The sequence below is a fragment of the Camelus ferus genome, chromosome 8, assembly GCF_009834535.1.
Source record: "Camelus ferus isolate YT-003-E chromosome 8, BCGSAC_Cfer_1.0, whole genome shotgun sequence".
Taxonomy (NCBI): Eukaryota; Metazoa; Chordata; class Mammalia; order Artiodactyla; family Camelidae; genus Camelus; species Camelus ferus.
In genome coordinates this window covers 15,781,446-15,799,860 of record NC_045703.1, presented here as the reverse complement: position 1 = coordinate 15,799,860, position 18,415 = coordinate 15,781,446, and the positions used below count along the sequence as shown (strand labels likewise).

Genomic DNA, 18,415 nt, shown 5'->3' with positions numbered 1-18,415 from the left:
AAGTCCATCCATGTTGCTGCAAATGGCATTGTTTCATTCTTTTTCATGGCCGAGTAGTATTCTTGTGTGTGTGTGTGTGTGTGTGTGTGTGTGTGTGTGTGTGTGTGTATACCACAGCTTTTTAATCCAGTCATCTGTTGCTTTCATGTCATTGTTTTTGTAAATAGTGTTGCTATGAACATTGGAGTGCATGTATCTTTTCAAATTAGGGTTTCCTCTGGATATATGCCCAGGAGTGGGATTGCTAGATCATAGGGTAAATCTGTTTTTAGTTTTTTAAGGAATCTCCATATTGTTTTCATAACGGTTGTACCAAACTACATTCCCACCAACAGTGTAGGAGGGTTCCCTTTTCTCCACACCCTCTCCAGCATTTATCGTTTGTGGATTTTTAATGATGGCCATTCTGACTGGTGTGAGATACCTCACTGTAGTTTTGATTTGCATTTCTCTGATAATTAGTGATATTGAGCATTTTTTCATGTGCCTATTAGCCATCTGATGTCTTCTTTGAAGAAATTGCTATGACTTACTTTACATAGGAGAATAACCTAGTGGTATGATTTAAAGAAATACTGTACTCACCCTACCTTCAATCAGGCCTCTTTAAAATGACTCCTTTTCTTTAAATGTCAATCAGAGATTCACTAGGGTTAACAGAAACAGAGGAATGTAGAGTTAAGGTAGTGATGCTATTATGTGATTCAAATTTAGTCAGGTGATTTCTTAACCCCATCCTGAGGTCCTGGAAGACTGAGAATTCAACAGATGGGTGAGGGGTCAGGTTTGGGTTTGGGGAACACCTCAGGCAAGTCTGGGCGGGAAAGGCCCCTTGTGGAGCAGAATGAGATGACTGGGATCTCATTTTTATAATTTCAGTGAAAGGCAACCTAGGTGGGAAAACAGGAAAGGTGCCTAACGAGAGAGGTAAGGAGGGACGGAGAAAAGCACTGGGTGGCCTCGGGCAGAGCACTCTGTGTGATTCTTCCTTTGCTTCAGCCTCCTCCCAGAGCTGTCATGTCATGTGCAGTCATGTCATTGTTGGAAGTCTCTGAGCTCCCGCTGCCTCCAGCCCCGTACTTGAGCCTTATTCCTCGCCTTTCTTTTCCAAAGCCAGAGCCAAAGCAATAGCGATGTGATTTAAAGGAAAACTCCTTTACATGTATTGCCTGAAAGTCTTGCAGTGCTTTATGGTTTATAAAACTGTAACCACTGGTAGATTTCACAGTTAAGGCACACCAGAAAATATAAAGACATGATTCTAATACTTGATTTCTTTATGACTGAATTCAGCGTTAGTTACTCTCTGGCTACCTCTCCTCTTCTCCTTCCCTCCAATCCCCGCCGAAGCAGTGATTATCTAGTGATTATTTTGGGGGGAAGGGGAGCTAAATTCCATATGCATAGCTCAATCCTAGAACAAATCAGAATTCCATTTTGGTCTTTCCTTTCCCTCCTGCCAGGTTCTCCTCCTCCATACTTGGTACCCCACAGCACTGCTTCCTCTGTAGGGGTTCTGTGGGATGACAGGTGGGGCACCTCCATATCTGGTTCAGATGCACTGCCCTGCTGCTGTCAGGACTGGCCACATCGTTTAGGGGGTCCAGTGCACAATGGAAATGTGGGGCCTCTAGTTTAAAAAAATTAAGACTTTTAAGATAGCAATAGCAGAACATTAAACCAAGCACAGGGGCCAATGTGCCTGCCCAGGTCACTTGCCTGCAAAGCCATTACCTGTGTTCTTGGTTGTCATCTTCCAGCCTGGCTCCCGGTGAAAGTCATGGCCAAGGCTCTCTCCTGTCTCTCCTGCTGTCTTGGACTCCCACCATGACTTTCTCAGATGCTGCAGATTCCTCGAGCATAGCTGTACCTTCTATCTCTTCCCCAGTTTAGGTGGTCTGCTATGAAGCCCTCTGCCTCGTGACATTTCCAGTAGCAGGACAGCTGTCCCCCCTGGCTCCCTTCCACCCTTGCCGGACACCTGGCCACTTCTCTGTCTCCTCCACATACTTAGTGGGCATGTCTCCATCACCCGCTTTGTACAGACATGTGCTGCTATGCTAAATCGCTGTTGTTGGTCTGCATATCCCAGGGCATGACTAGTGCCAGGGGGAATCCTACTATCAAATTTTAACCTGTCAATTTCTTCCACCTTAGATTCCTCAAATTTTGTGAAGGAACCTATTTATTTATCTATTTATTTATGAAGTATCTGCTGCTTTTGGGGTTTTTTGGGGGGCTATTATTTCCTTTTATATTTTGGGGGGTGGATTAGGTTTATTTATTTATTTATTTGTTTGTTTGTTTGTTTGTTTATTTTAATGGAGGTACTGGGAAATGAACCCAGGATCTCCTACACGCTAAGCATGTACTCTACCACTGAGCTATCCTCCTCTCCCTGGAACCCTTTTATATTCATGTCCTTCCTCAACTTACCTGCAAGAGAAGAAGAGAATGGGAAGGCAGGTTACGACATTATTTTTTCCTTAATCCTTTTGGCTTCTCCCTTATTTTCAGCCATTTTTCTGATTACTGTACACTGAAGAAGGAACTGGGGAGTGGCAGAAGCCAGTTCCCTTTCTCCCAGTTTAAATGCACCCATCAATCATATCTGTCACTCTGTAAATCAGGCTTGGCAAACTAAGGACTAGAGGTCAAATCTGACCACTCCCATGCATTGTGTATTGCCTATAGCTGCTTTCATGCTTCAACAGCAGAGCTGAATGACTAGAACAGAGACCGCATGGCCTGCAAGCCCCAAATATTTCATATTTACCCCTTTATAGAAAAACTTTGCCGACCCCTGTGCTAGACAATCACAGCCGAAAGTACAGTGTCTTCATCTCTGGTGGAACCTACTGGGGGTGTTGAGAGGTGTCTGATGACCCCAGTGGTTAATCTGTCACAGATTAATGCCTTACCACTGCCAGCAAATACTTCCACATACATACAGAGAGTAGACAGGCATTAGAATTTCACATACACACAGAGGTGGTGCAGACATTACTATCTTCATTTTAAAGATGAAAAAATTGTGGATTAGAGAGCGTATGTAACTTGTCCAGAATTACGGAATAAGTAAGTGTGAGGTTAACGGTGGGGACGTGAATCTCTTGATTCCTTGGGGTAAATGGCAAACATCTCAGGATGATTCAGCATGTTAGAAAAGCAAGTGTTAAGGGTGATCTATGAGGTCGTGGGACACCTTTAGGTCCACCGTGGAGTTGGGTGGTGTGCTGAGGTAGGGTGGCTGGAAGGTGGAGCAAAGAGAGGGACTAAGGGCTACTATGTATTTAAAGAGATTATTTCAAAAGGTGGTGGCAACTCATTGTCTTACATACTTCCTGACCACACAATGAGCCTGAAACTTTTGCACTGTGATAGCATGGCATTTTCGATAGAATCAATTTGTAATGCACCTTAATTAGCAAATCACAAAGTTTTCCTCTTTAACTGTTCTTGCCAATCTTTGCATTCATATTGCAACCAAGTTTATGGAGGTTGGTTGACTGCCATGGAATTCACACAGCATCAGAGTGAAAAGAGTCTTTAAACATCAGACAAATATCTTTGACAATCATATGGCTTCAGTTGCATTCATAGAATGTGTTTCAGTAAGAATAATTTTTACTTTCCTCCTGGCTTGATTTATGAAGTAGCTGTGCTCTGTTTTCAGTTTAGGCTTCCTATACACTGATCTATTTCAAGACAAGGGATGCCCAGGGACGATTAGAAAAGACAAGTCAAGAGGTGTTTAAAACAGACACAACCCATGACTCTCTGCATTACAATTGACTTTAGATCATTCTTTCATGTTAAGACATGGTTGAGAGATTTAAAATAAAAGGCATTTAAAGGACACCTGAATGCTGTTGACATATGTGCAAGGCAATTAGAACATGAAGTCATCATCAGCACACAGATGGATGATCTGTGTAGTATTTCATCTTCTCCCTTGTCAGCATGAAGCCGTGATATCATCCAAACCACTGCATGTCTTTCTCCTAGTGGAGGTTAACCTGTCTTTTTAATACCCAGCAGTTGTGATTTGCCTTCTATTTCTTGAAAAACGCAATTAAATTATGTGAGAGTATTTTCTGCATAAAGATGATCGTTTTTTCTAACAGGACATTTTGTACGAGTTGGCTTACTAGAATCATCAGCGACTGTACAAACTGAAATTTGTTTTAATTTGCATAATGAAAAAAATCAGTTCGATTCATATCCAGTCCTGTAACAATTGTATTTCTGGAGTCCTAGTGACTTTCCCAATTCAAAGAGTCAGAAGTCAAAAAACTGCAAGGGCAAAGTTACTCTCCAGCTCCTTTGAAAAACTCAAGCACTGAGAAGTAGAGAGGCCGTGTCAGGGGAGCAGGGGAAGAGAATATGGCCTTAGAAGAATAATTTGTACACAAGTAGAAATTAGAGGGGAAAATCTGCTGGAATAGAGAGAGGCTACATTAATTGTTTTTTTGAGACTTTTTGTTGAATGGTATACCCTTGACTAAATTTGTTTCAGCCCCCAAAAGGATACGATGAACTCAGTTGTGTTGCAACAGTTCTGATGTGGACGTAAAAGCTGCTGTTCAGCTTTCTGCTTGCACATGGAGTATCCAAACAAGCCTGTGTTCTAGTCCAGGCTTTCCCAGGTCCTGGCCACACTCTTTGGGGGCAAATGTCTAAATCTCTCTATGCCTCACTTTTCTTATCTTTTTAAGAGAAATTGTAGTACCTGCTTTATGGATTGTTTGGACCAGGATTTTATGAGATGATACTATGTCAGATACTTATCCCAGTGCTCAGAGCATCTGCTCCTTAGTAAAAGCCAGTGACTATTACTGTGAATAGGAGTAGGAGTTAAGAATAACTCATCACATAAAGACTGTTGAGAGAAAGTCTAAGGTTTTTGTCTTTCTGGCTATTTATAGGGCTCTGTTGTGAGGGAAAGGGAAATGACTGACTCTTCTGGATGGTGGGGCTGGGTCTTTTTAAAAGTGATGAAATACAGGAAGGAATTCCAGTTCAGGCTAACCAGGAGGCTGGTAAATTTCCAGAGTCGCTTTCTTTGTTAGATGATAAAACAAGTATTTAGCAACTTTAATTAAACTAAATGGTGACATTCTTCAGGGGCCACAGGTACTAAGAAAATGGCTGAAAAAAACCTATAGTGGTCAAGTAGAAAGAATATAGGTAAAATTTACCAGAAAACTAGAGTTACCTTCATCACTTAAATTTGAGGGCCTTAGTCTTTTTATATAACCAATAACTATGTATTATATCCTATGATACATCAGAATGTTAATAATAAAGGATTATAAATATACAAATGTTTAAAATGTATCTGAGGCTGAAGAATGAGTCATTGAAGTTAAAAATGTCAAAACCTGTTATGTTATCATTACTTTATATAATAGTATATTTCTAGGTATTTAAATGCTTTTCTCTTTTATACAATTGACAGTAGCTTTATTTCTGTGAAAAAAGTTAAAAAAAGAAAAAAAAATCCCAAGACCCTGTTATAGATGCTAGAAATTAATATAACAAGGGAAACCAATACCCCCTTTTATCAAAGCGGTAAGAAAGGCCACCCTATTTTACATTCAAAGTTTTAAAACTCTCAAACTGTACATTCATTCAGACTCAATATGTGATTTTCAAACGTTTTCTTATTTCCTGGCAGTTTCCTATCATTATTTTTTGTTTTTGTTTTTTTCTGGAAAACTTTCCCGGGTCTGCTGTTATCTTTCTTGAATAATATTAAGTAGAACTTCATAAAATATTTTACCATGGTTTTAGGCTAGCATAGAATAATATTTTTTCTATTTGGCCATAGTAATATTTTTCTTGAACTTTTGGTTACAACATTGCTGCAATGACTCCAAAAGAATCCCCTTTCTTGAATTCTATCATTTTGTGTAATTATTTAGAAGAAATTTCAGTTGTCCTGGATAGATCTGTCCTAGTGGAATGAAAATGCCTTACATAAACAAAAAACTTAGTTATTTTGAGGATTTTATGAGCACAGAGAATGAGAAGTGAAAAGTCATTTAACATGGCTTGTTGCATAAACAAAATTATGAAAATGAAAGAAAATTGTAAAGAAACTTTAAGGGCAAGCCTAGGAATATTCATTCACAGTCTGTATCATTAGAATGAATGATAGTCTTCTGAGAAATGTTTTTGAACATTTCATGAGTTAGGATATTTATAACTAGACTTAACCAAGCAAATAAGGTATACGGAGGGAATAATCTGGCATTGATGGAGAATGAGCTAGTTGACTTGATCGGTCTTTTGCATCTTAAAAGTCACATATAACTAGAACAGATGTTGTCTTTGGCCTTTAGTTTTGGGTGCTTTGGGTATTGTCATTTGTGCCTAAAAGAAAGAAGGAGGACAGTGCCATGCTAATGTTCTGGAAACCCCACTTGCATCAGGCTTTTTGCCAGGTCACAGTGTAAAAAGTAGGCTTTTTAGTAATTCTGTGCTTTCCTTTTTACTGTGTGTTACACTTACAATTTTATAAAGTAATTTAAAAAATAGAAATTATATAAATAAAGTTATTGCGGTAGCTCACCCTATGCCCTAGGTAGGTTCTTGAAAAAGAATACAAATAAAATAAAACCAGGAACAGACAGGAGCTGGGTACTTGAGAAGCATAGGAAAGATGCTAAAACCTAATTTATGCAGAAAAGAAGTTTTTGTTGGTGGTAGGGATGCAGACTATTGTGACTAATACAGAAAAAAAAAAAATGTGGAGCGAGAGGATGGCCATAGTTGAGTCCCTGGGACATGCCCTGCCAAGTGTGGGTCCTTGGCTTCATGTAGTAAAGAATTCAAGAGCAAGCCATAGTTGAGTAAAGGTAGATTTATTTGGAGAGATACATACTCCATAGACAGAGAGCAGGCTGCCTCAGAAGGCCAGGGAAGGCCACGAGGTGTGGGATTGGGTGCTTAGTTTAAAGTAAAAGTAGATACACACTCCACAGAGTGCAGGCTGTCTCAGAAGGCAAGGGAGTGAGATGCCTTGAGGTGCAGTGTTGCTGGTTTTTATGTGCTCAGTAGCTTCATATGCTGACAAGTGGGAGGATTATTCCAACTACTTTGGGAAAAAGGCTGCAATTCCCAGGAATTGGGCAACCGCTCACTTTTTGACCTTTTATGGTTAGACTCAGAACTGTCATGGGCCTGTAGGATTGTCATTTACCATGCTAATATATTACAATGAGCATATAATGAAGCTGAAGTTCTACTGGAAGTCAAATCTCCTGCCATCTTGGGCCTCAAGATCTGTTAGGAGTTGAATTTTCCACCACCTTGGTGTTAATTGCTGTGTCATTCCTTGAATGGCTGTGCCCTGCCCACTTCCTTCCTGTCTCTTGGGGAATGAAGATGAGAGATGACCACTAATATAAAAGTGGGAGGTTTGGAATAACATTTGGTTTTTCTTTTCTTCACACCCTAGTCAGCAAATTCCATACAAAGTGTTGCTGACTAATTACTATGAAAAAAAAAAAAAGTAAATGTATTTCATGAACTATGTTGGGATAATTTAGTTTTTAAACAGAAGAATCTATGCCCCCAAATCATTGATTTTTAAAAAGAAAGGTTATAAGTCTAATGTGGCTCTTCCATTTATTTATATCTTTTTCTTGAGGGAACTTTCTTCAGAGGATCTGCATTGGGATGAAGCAAAGGTACTGTTGGCTTCATTCAGAAAGCTTGTTATTTACATGTCTCAAACTTGCAGCCATGCAGTAGAGGGGAGGAAAAAGTTTTCCTTCTTTCCTTCTAGGTTTTTTGGTTAGTCTACTAGTTAAATTGATATAAGACAAATTAACAAGAGAAAAACAAATTTAATTTCATACATATGGGAGTCCCATAAAGGTGTGAGATCCCAATGACAGCCAGGTAATTGATGCTTATATAACATCCTGAGTGAGAGAAAGGGATAGTGGTTTACAGATACAAAGGGAAGGAAGGCCATTCACAGGAAAGTAGAGGAGATGTTTGGAAAGCAAAATTTGCCTTATTATGCAGATATGTCTCTTAGGAAAAAAGGTATCCCTGGTAATAGCTCTCTTCCTAGTCCAGGCCCCCTTTCCGATGTAAATTTAGGCAGTTGATGGGGAGGAAAAAAGCTTTACCTGAATCTGCGGGGCTGTGAATGCCTTTCGCAATTCACATGCCCAAGTGGCATATTTTGGGGTCACAAATTCTGCTCCCCTTCACAAACAACTATGAAGAAGCCTACAGAGTGCCAGATGCCTTTTCGGTTACCTGCCTGCTACTTCTGTGAGCCCAATGGATGGGATTTGGCCAACTCTGATTAAATGTTTACTATTGTTCAGCTCCAGGGCTTTTACCACATTAAGTCTGTAATGGTCCCTGTTCAGACGGCATCCTGTTTTCATAATCTGTATCCGTAATAATTAGCCCTGTTGTTTCTCAGAAAAATATTTAAATGATTCATCATTTTACAATTTCTGCAGCAGGTTAATGATTTTGGGAAAAGTATTTTTGTTTAGCAGCCTAATTTCAATTGCTGTGTGAGTTTTGCAGGACTGCCTACGAAGGAGAAAAAATGAATGAATTTTTCTAACTCTGTAGTCTGAAGAGAAAAGAATATTTAGAAAGCATTTGTAAAATTTTCTGGATCATCTGATTTCCAGGTTGTTCCCTCCCCTTCCGAGTTGCATGTGTTTAAAGAACTTAGAAAAAAGTCATAGAGAGAGTAGGTATTTAGAGTCACATCTGGGAACAAATGCTAGCACTTCTAGTCACTAGAAGTAGCTGTGTGATCCAGGAAAAGATATTTAATCTCTTTAAACCTCAGTGACCTCATCTGTAAAATTGAGAAAAATAGCACCTAGCTCATAGAGTTGATGTGAATATTAATTTAAATGAGATGCTGTTTGTAAAATGCTTAGCACACTGTATAGTACTTAAGAAACAGTATTGAGAGCTATTAGAATAAAGAAGTGTATGAATGTCACTAAACGTGATACATGAAAGTCTGTTATTGTTCGGACACCTTCTACTAAATAGAATAAAGTGGTTTAAAGTGGATATTATTGATGGCAGACCTGTTTACACTATTGAGAAATTATGTTTTTCTCTCTCTTACATGTTGTCTGATCCCTTCCTAAAACATGTCTTGACTAGTTTGTTATTTCTGAGTATTTTTGCAATCCTGAGATTGAACAGGTACTGATTGCTGACTTTGCTATGGAGGTAAAGAGAGTAGACCCTATTTGGATCAGCAGAAAAGGACTGAAATCTATATGCCCATGTCAAAGCAAAAGCACTTAATATGAAATTGAAGGAAAATTAATAAGATGGCCACACTTAGGCTAACAGATTGCTTATTCTTATACTTGCCCTTAAAACTGTCAACTAACCTGACTGACTGGTTGCTACTCACAGCTCCAAGCCCGTTGTTCAAATAAAGCTATTATTTTACTGTTTCTACTTTATTCCGGTAATTGAAAGTAATAATCATACTTGGTCTCTGAGTCAGTCTCCAGGGAGAAGGTCACAGAACTGTAACCTTACAAAATAGTATGAATTACCAAGAAGACCATGCCTTGGGTACTTATAAGATTGAAAGAGTGACAACCACTAGCCTCTATAGAATTGATCACCTGGAGACATCATGACTCCACTGAATCTTATAAGAAGAAAATAATTCTGCTGATTGTTATCGATGCTTTATTGTTTAAGCTATGGCTATATAATCATCCTGCCCTATCCCCAAGATGGGTTCACAGTTTTGAAGGCACTAGCCTGCTATGAGTCCCTTTTGCCTGGCAAAGCAATAAAGCTGCCTCTTTTCTTCTATGCTCCAAGATCTTGTCTCAGAGTTATTTGGCTTGTCAGGGATGGGGGCCAATCTTTTGGCAACAAAATTTCAGTGTCACAGAGAAAAAACTACTTGCTAAGACAGAATTAACATCACAGGTCTAACACATGAGATTATTCCATCAGTGAAAGTGAATTAATGTGGAAGAGAATAGGTAACTAAAGTTTTCAATCTGATTATGATATAAAATAATTAGATAATTCTAAAATGTGTGTTTTTTTCTGTAAAAATAATCTTGCAACTAATTTATTAATTATATAATTAATGTTCATTAATTCATGTAATTTCTGTAAAAGCTAGTAATACTACAAGAAAATTTATTTTTAAATGTTAATATCATTACCAAACTGAATTTGGGTCTGTTTGCCCACTATACAGTAAAGCCAATCTACTGACACTGGGTAGTGGTGAAGCAAAGTACAGTGTTTATTTTAGGGCCCAGCAAGGGGAACTGGTGGCTTATGTTCAAAGGAACCAAACTCTCTGATAGCTTTCAGGGAAGGGTTTTTAAAGACAACATTTGGGGTGAGGTTACAGGGTGCATGCCTTTCTTTCAATTGTTTAGTGGTGAGATAGCAAAGTGATATTTCAGGAATCTTCATCATCAACCTTCTGATTCCAACCAGTCTGGGGTCTGTGTGCTTGTGGTCAGCATATAGTCACCATCCTCCACCTGGGTAGGGATTTTGGTTTCTGTAGAACAACTCAAAGGATATGCATCAGATTGTTATGTCTGTCCCTTGAGAAGGAACTAGGACTCTGTTTTCTTGTTTAAGCTATTATTACGTTTCTTGCTTGACTGCTTTTCCTTTGTTTTTTGCATGCCCTCACTTCCCTAATTCATAATAGCTTAAGTCTATTCTTTGGAACTCGGGGAAGGCCTAGGCGCCTAAAGCATTTTTCTACAAACAAGAAACAGGGAACACAGATGAGCTTTTGTACCTTGCATGGCCTTGCTCAGTTTCAATGTTAGATTGAAATTTTTAGAAAGAACTAAATATAGAGTTGGTGCTAATTGCTGCTTTCTGTGTGTTTGCAAATATAATTGAATAAGACCATGTAACATACAGATAGTTCTGCATCTGTTCTATTTTACATATATCTTAATGCTTACCCTATAAAAGATATAGAAAATCTAGGGAAATAAGACACAAACACATGCTAAGGTCAAACACAAATGTTGTGTATGATTACGACTGTGTATGATTAGGCTTAATCATTATCACCTTACTTCCTGTGCTTTGGGAAATGTTGTCTGGAATTTCCATTAATGCATGATCTCAATTGAAGTTGTCAAATCAATATTTGATGTACCATGCCAAAGACCCTTAAGATCTTACAGAGCAAATTGTTTCATATAAAAGAAATTCACATGTGGCATGGAGTTGTAGGGAGTCACAGTTCAATTTGGGAAGCTAATGTGTCTAAGCTGTGATGTGTAACAGGTTAAGAGTTAAATTTGAAACTGTGGGGGAGGAAAAATAATTTTTCCTTTACCTCTCTAAGGTTCTTGATTAATAAATCCCTGTAATAAAAAGACAGGTTAATTGGAGAAAGACAAACAGAAGTTTAGTAACATGTATACCTCCTGTATACATGGGAGAGACTCAGAAAAACTGAGAAAAACTGAATAACTCTTCAAAAAATGGTCCAAGCCATCACCTTAAATACCAGCTTCAGCTAAAAACAAACAGAAAAGGATGTTGGATGGGGATTCACTTATGAGAGGTTAACAGGAAAGCACAGTAAATACAGATTTAAGTCATTGTCTTCTGCACTGATGAGAGTTCTAGAGATTTAGAGTCATCCTTTTCTTCCTGGTACAGCAAGGGACACTCTTACAAGCGGAGATTTCCCTTATAAATGTAAATGTTTCTTATAAAAGGGTAATTTCTACCCAGGTTTTAGAGTTCTCATGTCTGCTGTTTCTTAAAAATAATGAACTTAAAGTAATCAATATGCTAAAGAGGCATATTGGGGGGTGGCATATTGTGCTCCCCTTTAAAACTTTCTTTCCATTCATTACTTCTTTTTTTTTTTTTTTTGACTTGGAGCTTAAATCAGCCCACTCTGCCCACAAACAAGCTGTGATGAAATACAGTAGGTCTGCTCTGAAGTGCTCTGGCTTCCAATACAAAGAAACATCTGTTCTTTGTTCACCAGGGAAGCACAAAAGATGCTCTAAAATTTCAAGAACTAATCACTGAGTGAACCAGAAAACAGGGTTCCAGTGTTAAGGACCACTTCTTTGGTTTATAGTGTTAAAAATTAGGTGCTATAGCACTTGACTATCCTTTATGATTAGATTACTGCATTCTGTTGATTCTTACTTTGTGGTTGGCTTTATTTCTTTGATAACTATGTAAATGTATAAAGCTAAAGCTCTAAACGTTCTTAGAAACAATGAACAGTACATATATGTAAATTTTAAAATGGCTTTATCTCTCAATGTGTTCTCCTCTTAGAATAAACTTTGTTTACCTGCCAAAAATTAAAAAAAAATTAGATGCTATAGAAAGTTCACACACACACAACATAGGCCATTTGGTTATAAGTGTTCAGTTAAAAAAAAGGAGCAGCAATGTAGATTTCATGATTTGTTAGAAGAGTTGAATATTCACTATCTAAAAGGAAACATCACACTGTATTTATTTTTCTATTATAAACCTAGTGCTTTGAAAAGCTTTCTTTGGCTTCTTAACTGTGGCTGAGTTCATGAAGGAAATTTACTTTCAGAAAACAAATTTCCATATTTTATCTGGAATGAGTAATGAAAATCTTGCTCTTTAGCCATTCAAGGGAAGGACTATTTTTACTGTGAGTTTTAAATAAGCCCATGTGCTAAGTTACTATATTTAAGAGTTTAGGCAACTTTTGCAGTACAGCCCCCAGGATATTAGAGCTATCTTCCCTCAACTTTGAGTCCCAGCCTTTGAGTTCAGTATGTTTGTTTGTAACATACCTGTTAGTCAAGTTCTTTTGTTCTGAGACTGACAGAGATTCTGTAAAGCATTCAAAATGGAATGACTCAAATGTGCTCCCCATGGGATGAGTTAAGTGCTGTTTTGTTAACTTTTTTCCTTATTTTACCTCAAAGTATTTTTAAAATTTTTGATTTTGAAATTGATCTGTCTTCTCCCAATTCTTTGTGCTGTTGTTCTTATTACTATAAATGACTGACATAGAAAAAAGATATTGAAAAAGAGGCTATGGAAAAATAGACGTTCATATCCCTAAAAACTACCCCACCCTCTTCCCCTGGCTTTTCCCTTTTCCTCTCTCCATTTAAAGCCCCCACCCCGAACTGATGTGGATTTTTCTGCACATCATGACTCCCAACTTGTTCCTAGAAGGGTTTGAGGTTTGAATTTTCTGATAGACAATTTAGAGTCACTTAAAAAATAATCCTTTTATTTTAAAAAGCTTTAGATTCATAGAATTATTGCAAAGATAATACCAGGAGTTCCCATTCATTCCATACTAATTTCCTCTGTAATTAACATCTTACATGATTATGGTACATTGCTTATAATTAATGAACCCAGTATTGATGCATTATTTTGACTAATGTTCATGCTTTATCCACATCTCCTGTGTTTCCTAATGTCTTTTTTCTGTCTCAGGGTCTATCTGGGATGCCACAGTACATTTAGTTGTCATATGTCCTTAGCCTCTTCTTGGCTATGACAGTTATTTAAATTTTCTTTTTGATGACCTTCATAGTTTTAAAGATTACTGATCAGGCATTTTGTAGAGTCTGTCAGTTGGGATCTATCTGATGTTTTTCTTGTTATTAGACTTGGGGAATGTCTTAGGGGAGGAGGGCCACAAAGGCAAAAGGCCATTCTTATCACATTGTATCAAAGAAACATATCATCAATTGACTTAGCACTGCTGATGCTGATCTTGATTATTTGGCTTGAGAGGTTTGTCAGGTTAGAATCATATTTTCACTTTTTCCTAAAGACTGTCAAAATAATTTCCTGATATTTTTAACAACATATTCATTAAAGCTGCAAGGAGGCTATCAGGACTGATCTTTTGGTTTCTCTTTCTTGGTGATGTTGGAAAGCTCCTATTAGTTTCTAAGTCATCAGACAAAAATAATTTCAGGGGTGGTAGAAACATCTCTTTTTTCATGTGTTGCAGGTGGGAATGAGATCCCGAAATCAGGGTGGTGAAAGTTCATCCAACGGGCATGTCTCCTGCCCCAAGTCCTCCATCATCAGCAGTGCTGATGATAAAAGTCTCTCGGAAGATACGAAAAAGAAGAACAAATCAAATAGAAAGGAGGATGATGTCACGGCCTCAGGAACTGTCAAACGACACCTAAAACCATCTGGAGAAAGTGAACGAAAGAATAAGAAATCCTTGGAGTTATCCAAAGAAGACCTCATCCAGCTACTCAGTATAATGGAAGGGGAGTTGCAGGTAGAGTCACATTCTCTCAATTATTGTGTCTCTAGTCCTAAGGTGTAACTTAAGAGGTTATGAACCTATCTCCCTCCCTCACTGGATTGTGAACTTCATGGGGAGAGGGGCTGTTTTTCTTAGTCATTCCTAAATCCCCAGTGCCTGGCACAAGTTTGCACTTATTACTGTTGAATGAACGGATAAATGAATAGATGCTGATTCCAGCTGCAAGCTTCTCTAGAACAGGACATGATTTTGGTACTAGTTTAACACAGGTTCCGGTTCTTAGTAGTAATTAATCAATGTGGTTACCTAATTTAGCCAAAACCTGCAATTGAAAACTGAAAAGGTCATGATTATTAGAAGGCAGAATTAAGATCAATTGTTACTTTTGCTTTTTTTTTTTTTCCAGCAGGTAGAGTAAAAGAGAGATAAAGAGAAAGAGGCTTCATTTAAGCCAGTCTTACTCTTCTCATTTTTTTGTGACTTGCAGCCTTAATTTTCTACAACATCCTAGGAGCTGAGGTGCACTCGAATAAGCAGAGCATTGTATTGTGAAAACCTAATGCTTTCACAAAGCATTTTCAAGTCTATTACCTCATTCGATCTCAATAAAAATGTGGGTAATATTGTTTATAATTTATAGCAAGGTAATACTATCTGTAATAAAATTATCTATAATTTATAACTTATAAACAGGCCCAGAAGGGTTGTCCAGATCTCATCTTAGGCCTCCTGATTCTTGGTCCAGGGCACTTTGCACTGCCCATCCTCACCAACCTTCTGTCGGTGCCAGGTCCCTGGTTAAGAGAATGTTTTTAAGGATGCAGGGGGAGTTGGGCTTCTTCTGAGTTTCTGAGCCCTGGGCAATTGTATTTCTGGAAGTGAGGAAACAATAACTTTTTTTTTTTTTTTTGAGAAGAGGATGACTTAAGAGTGAGGTTGCAGTTGCTGTTTCCCTTTTTGTTTTTGTTAGATTCTTAGTTTGCATAAGCCTCTAGGGGCATAGTAACAATTGAATGAGATGAAATCTTTGTTTGGTGCTATTAGCATCAGAGATGTTGTCTGCAGCTGCCCTAAACTAGGGTGATCTGATCTGTTCCTGTTCTAATCTGTGTGTGCCTACAGATAAGGAAACCCCTGGGGTAAAGAGAAATAGAGAACGTACAAAACTCAAATTAAAAACAAACAAGTATGGTTGAACTCACCGTTTATGGGCTGAGAAAGATCATCTTTGCGTTTCACAGCAAAAGGTGAAATTTTCCAAAGTGCCACCATTACTCAAAATAACCTCACCACTGCCAGACATGTGGTTATTGTTCTGTGTATTAACATTTGTTGTGTAAAGAAGTAGAATATATTAGTGCAACTTTTTAAGCTGCCCTCAGCCTACAGCTATTGACCTGAATGGAAGGTACAACCATTGCCTTCGAAATCTTCACCAAAGCAAGCCACTCTCCCTGGAGTGAGATGGCCTGCACTCTGTGGAGTGTGTATCTACTTTTACTTTAAACATCCAGTCCTACATCTCATGTTCTCTCTGGCCGTCTGAAACAGCCTGCACTCTGTCTATGGAGCATGTATCTCTCTGAATAAATCTACTTTGAGTCAAAAAAAAGAAAAGAAAAAAGAAATCTTCACAAAGCAATGCCATCAGCTCACTTCTTTCCGGGCATGTTGGCTTGTGTGAAGCCTGTGGCTCTTCCAGACACTGATTTCTGTAGAAGGCTGTTATATCATCGTGGACTTGGACAGTATTTAAGATTCATGTGGCTTTTATCTCCATGGTGTTGCCAGATATGATTCCAGAGCCTAAGCATGAAAAATATAAGCCCGCACACCTGGGACATGAAAAAAATTAACCAGAAGGCTCCAAGGAAATGCAGCTTTTCCTCCCTTAATCTTTATGAATACAGGCTACCTTACCTTACCCAATAGATGTATTCCTGAGCAGCAGTAAATAAGGAAATAGTGTAGGATATTTGTAGGGGAGGCAATGGAGAAAAAGAGAAATGAAGGCCCTGATATTGTAAGGAACTCCATGGTGAGTTCATTTGCAATGCAAATAGTCCATCCTCTATATATTTATATGCACATGCATATGTATGTAAGTATTTGCACTTGTAAATGCAGATTCTGCAATACTAAATTCGTTAAAAAATGAGAGGGCTCCTCTATTTAGAGTTGTGGATCCATTGTCATGGGAGGGGGTGTGTGTGTTGTAGCCAAGAGTGGGAGGTGGTTGGCATTAGCAAATGTGAGTGGGCTGGTGAAAATGTGACCACTGTGTGCCAGGTTTGCCACACTAGAGACGAGAAAAAAAGGTCTATTTAAAAATATAGTGCTGAGAAGAGAGGCAGAGAGTTTAGGGACCCTCAGCTCAGGCCTAGATGTGATTCAGCTGGACATTTATGAGCATTTAGTGAGTTGTCTCCCAGACCTTCAAGGCTACCCATCACTCTCCCTTTATGGAGCGGCCATCTATGGCTCAAATAGCTTTACTCTGGAGGTGGTGTTCCAGAGTTCTATCCTGTATCAGGGCTGACAAGCATCTTTGATGTGTCTTATCCACCTTCTCTATGTGGCAGATGTGATTCTGACACTCAGACAAGTCAAGTGACTCTCCAAAGGTCGCACAGCGATTTACTTAACTTTTGCTCTACATCCAGACTCCCTGGCTCTCCGTCCAGTGTCTCTCCCATTGTCTCATTTACACCCTGGGGATGTGCAAGGCTGGGCTCTAGGACCTTTATACTTACTGTCTCCAGAATTTCTTTCAAGTAAATTCACTCTGTAAACTCCAAGGCCAAAGCCATTTGAGACTTTTTTAGGTAAGAGAAATTGAGGAATGTTTCTTTCACATCAGAGTGGAATGTGATCTGGGCCTTGAAGTTGTGTGTGATCTGGGTAGTGAGAAAGGCAGGGAAGCAGGAAGGAGGGCCACATGGCCATGGGCTGGGCGCCACATAGCCTTGAGGGGTTTCATATTCACTTACTCTCTGAGGGGTGTGCCCTGGAGCTGTGCAACAGCTTAGCCTTGGGGGGGACTGGACTACTGGTCAGAGGCACTAGGGTGACACACTAAAGGCTTATAACAGTGAGGAGATGAGACTGAGGTCAGGTCTGCCTGTGGGAGACATACCTGGGGAGTGACTTGGGGGAAATGAAGTGATGGAGGCTCACTCAGGCTTTTTATGCCCACTTTCTCTTTTGCAGATTCCTCTTTGATCTCTCTCATTCTCTCCAAATCCATACCCAGGGTTTTGGACATTACAGACAATTCTCTGTGTTTTCTGGTATCAATCATCTGCCACCTTTGGAATCTGTCATGTGATCTATGGGGATTTGTTGAACCAACATTATAGACAGAATGACCTTTATTGTTAGCATTGGCTCTTTGCAAAATCTGCAGTTTTTGGTTTATTTATTTATTATTTTTTGCCAGTCCAGGGGTCCAGTGAACTCTTGAAGTGCACCTTTAATGGATATGCATTAGAAATGGAGCTGCCTTTCCCAGGGATTTTTGTATTTTAAGGAGTCTTGACTGGAACTGGTGATGTCATGCCCCTTGTCCTAGAGAAGGACATCTTCCAGACTTTTCAAGCCGCACCTTAGCAGATGAAAGCTTGCCATTTCAGCACAATGACTGGCCAGCATCGCCTACACAGAAGCAGATGGATGGTTTCCATTATTACACTTCTGTCATTGACTGCTTCAGTAACAAGTACTTTCTAATAAATTGGAACATTTTTACTCTCTGGGTGAAAAACTGGTTATATGTTTCCCATATTAAACTGAAAATAATGAAATAGTGCACCCAGAGCATCACTTGGGCATCATGATTAATTTCCCCTTTTGTTTGTCCAAAAATAGCACTTTAAAGAAGCCAGTCAATTTGGCTACACTAAAAACAACAGAAGTTCAGAGGAAATGGTACTCACATCAAAAGGCCATGATACAGAATACTTGGCAGAAGGGTATTCTTGTAGAATAATTCAAAAACAGGATACGAATTAATTTTTTTCTTGATGGGAAAAATATTTAGCTCTTTCATACAATAAATTCCCTTGGTATATTCACTCAAGTACATATTTGAAAAACCAGCCTCCAGTTGGGTTTGATCATTTTCCCCTTTGTCCT

At 38.8% G+C, this 18,415-nt stretch overlaps 1 protein-coding gene across 1 annotated transcript in view; it reads left to right on the top strand.

Moving 5' to 3' along the window:
• FILIP1 (filamin A interacting protein 1) overlaps nucleotides 1-18,415 on the top strand; it is a 175,595-nt gene that overhangs the window by 57,503 nt on the left and 99,677 nt on the right. Inside the window, 1 exon segment of the mRNA XM_032484481.1 lies at nucleotides 14,012-14,293. Within this exon segment, the coding sequence (XP_032340372.1) occupies nucleotides 14,012-14,293 (282 nt within the window).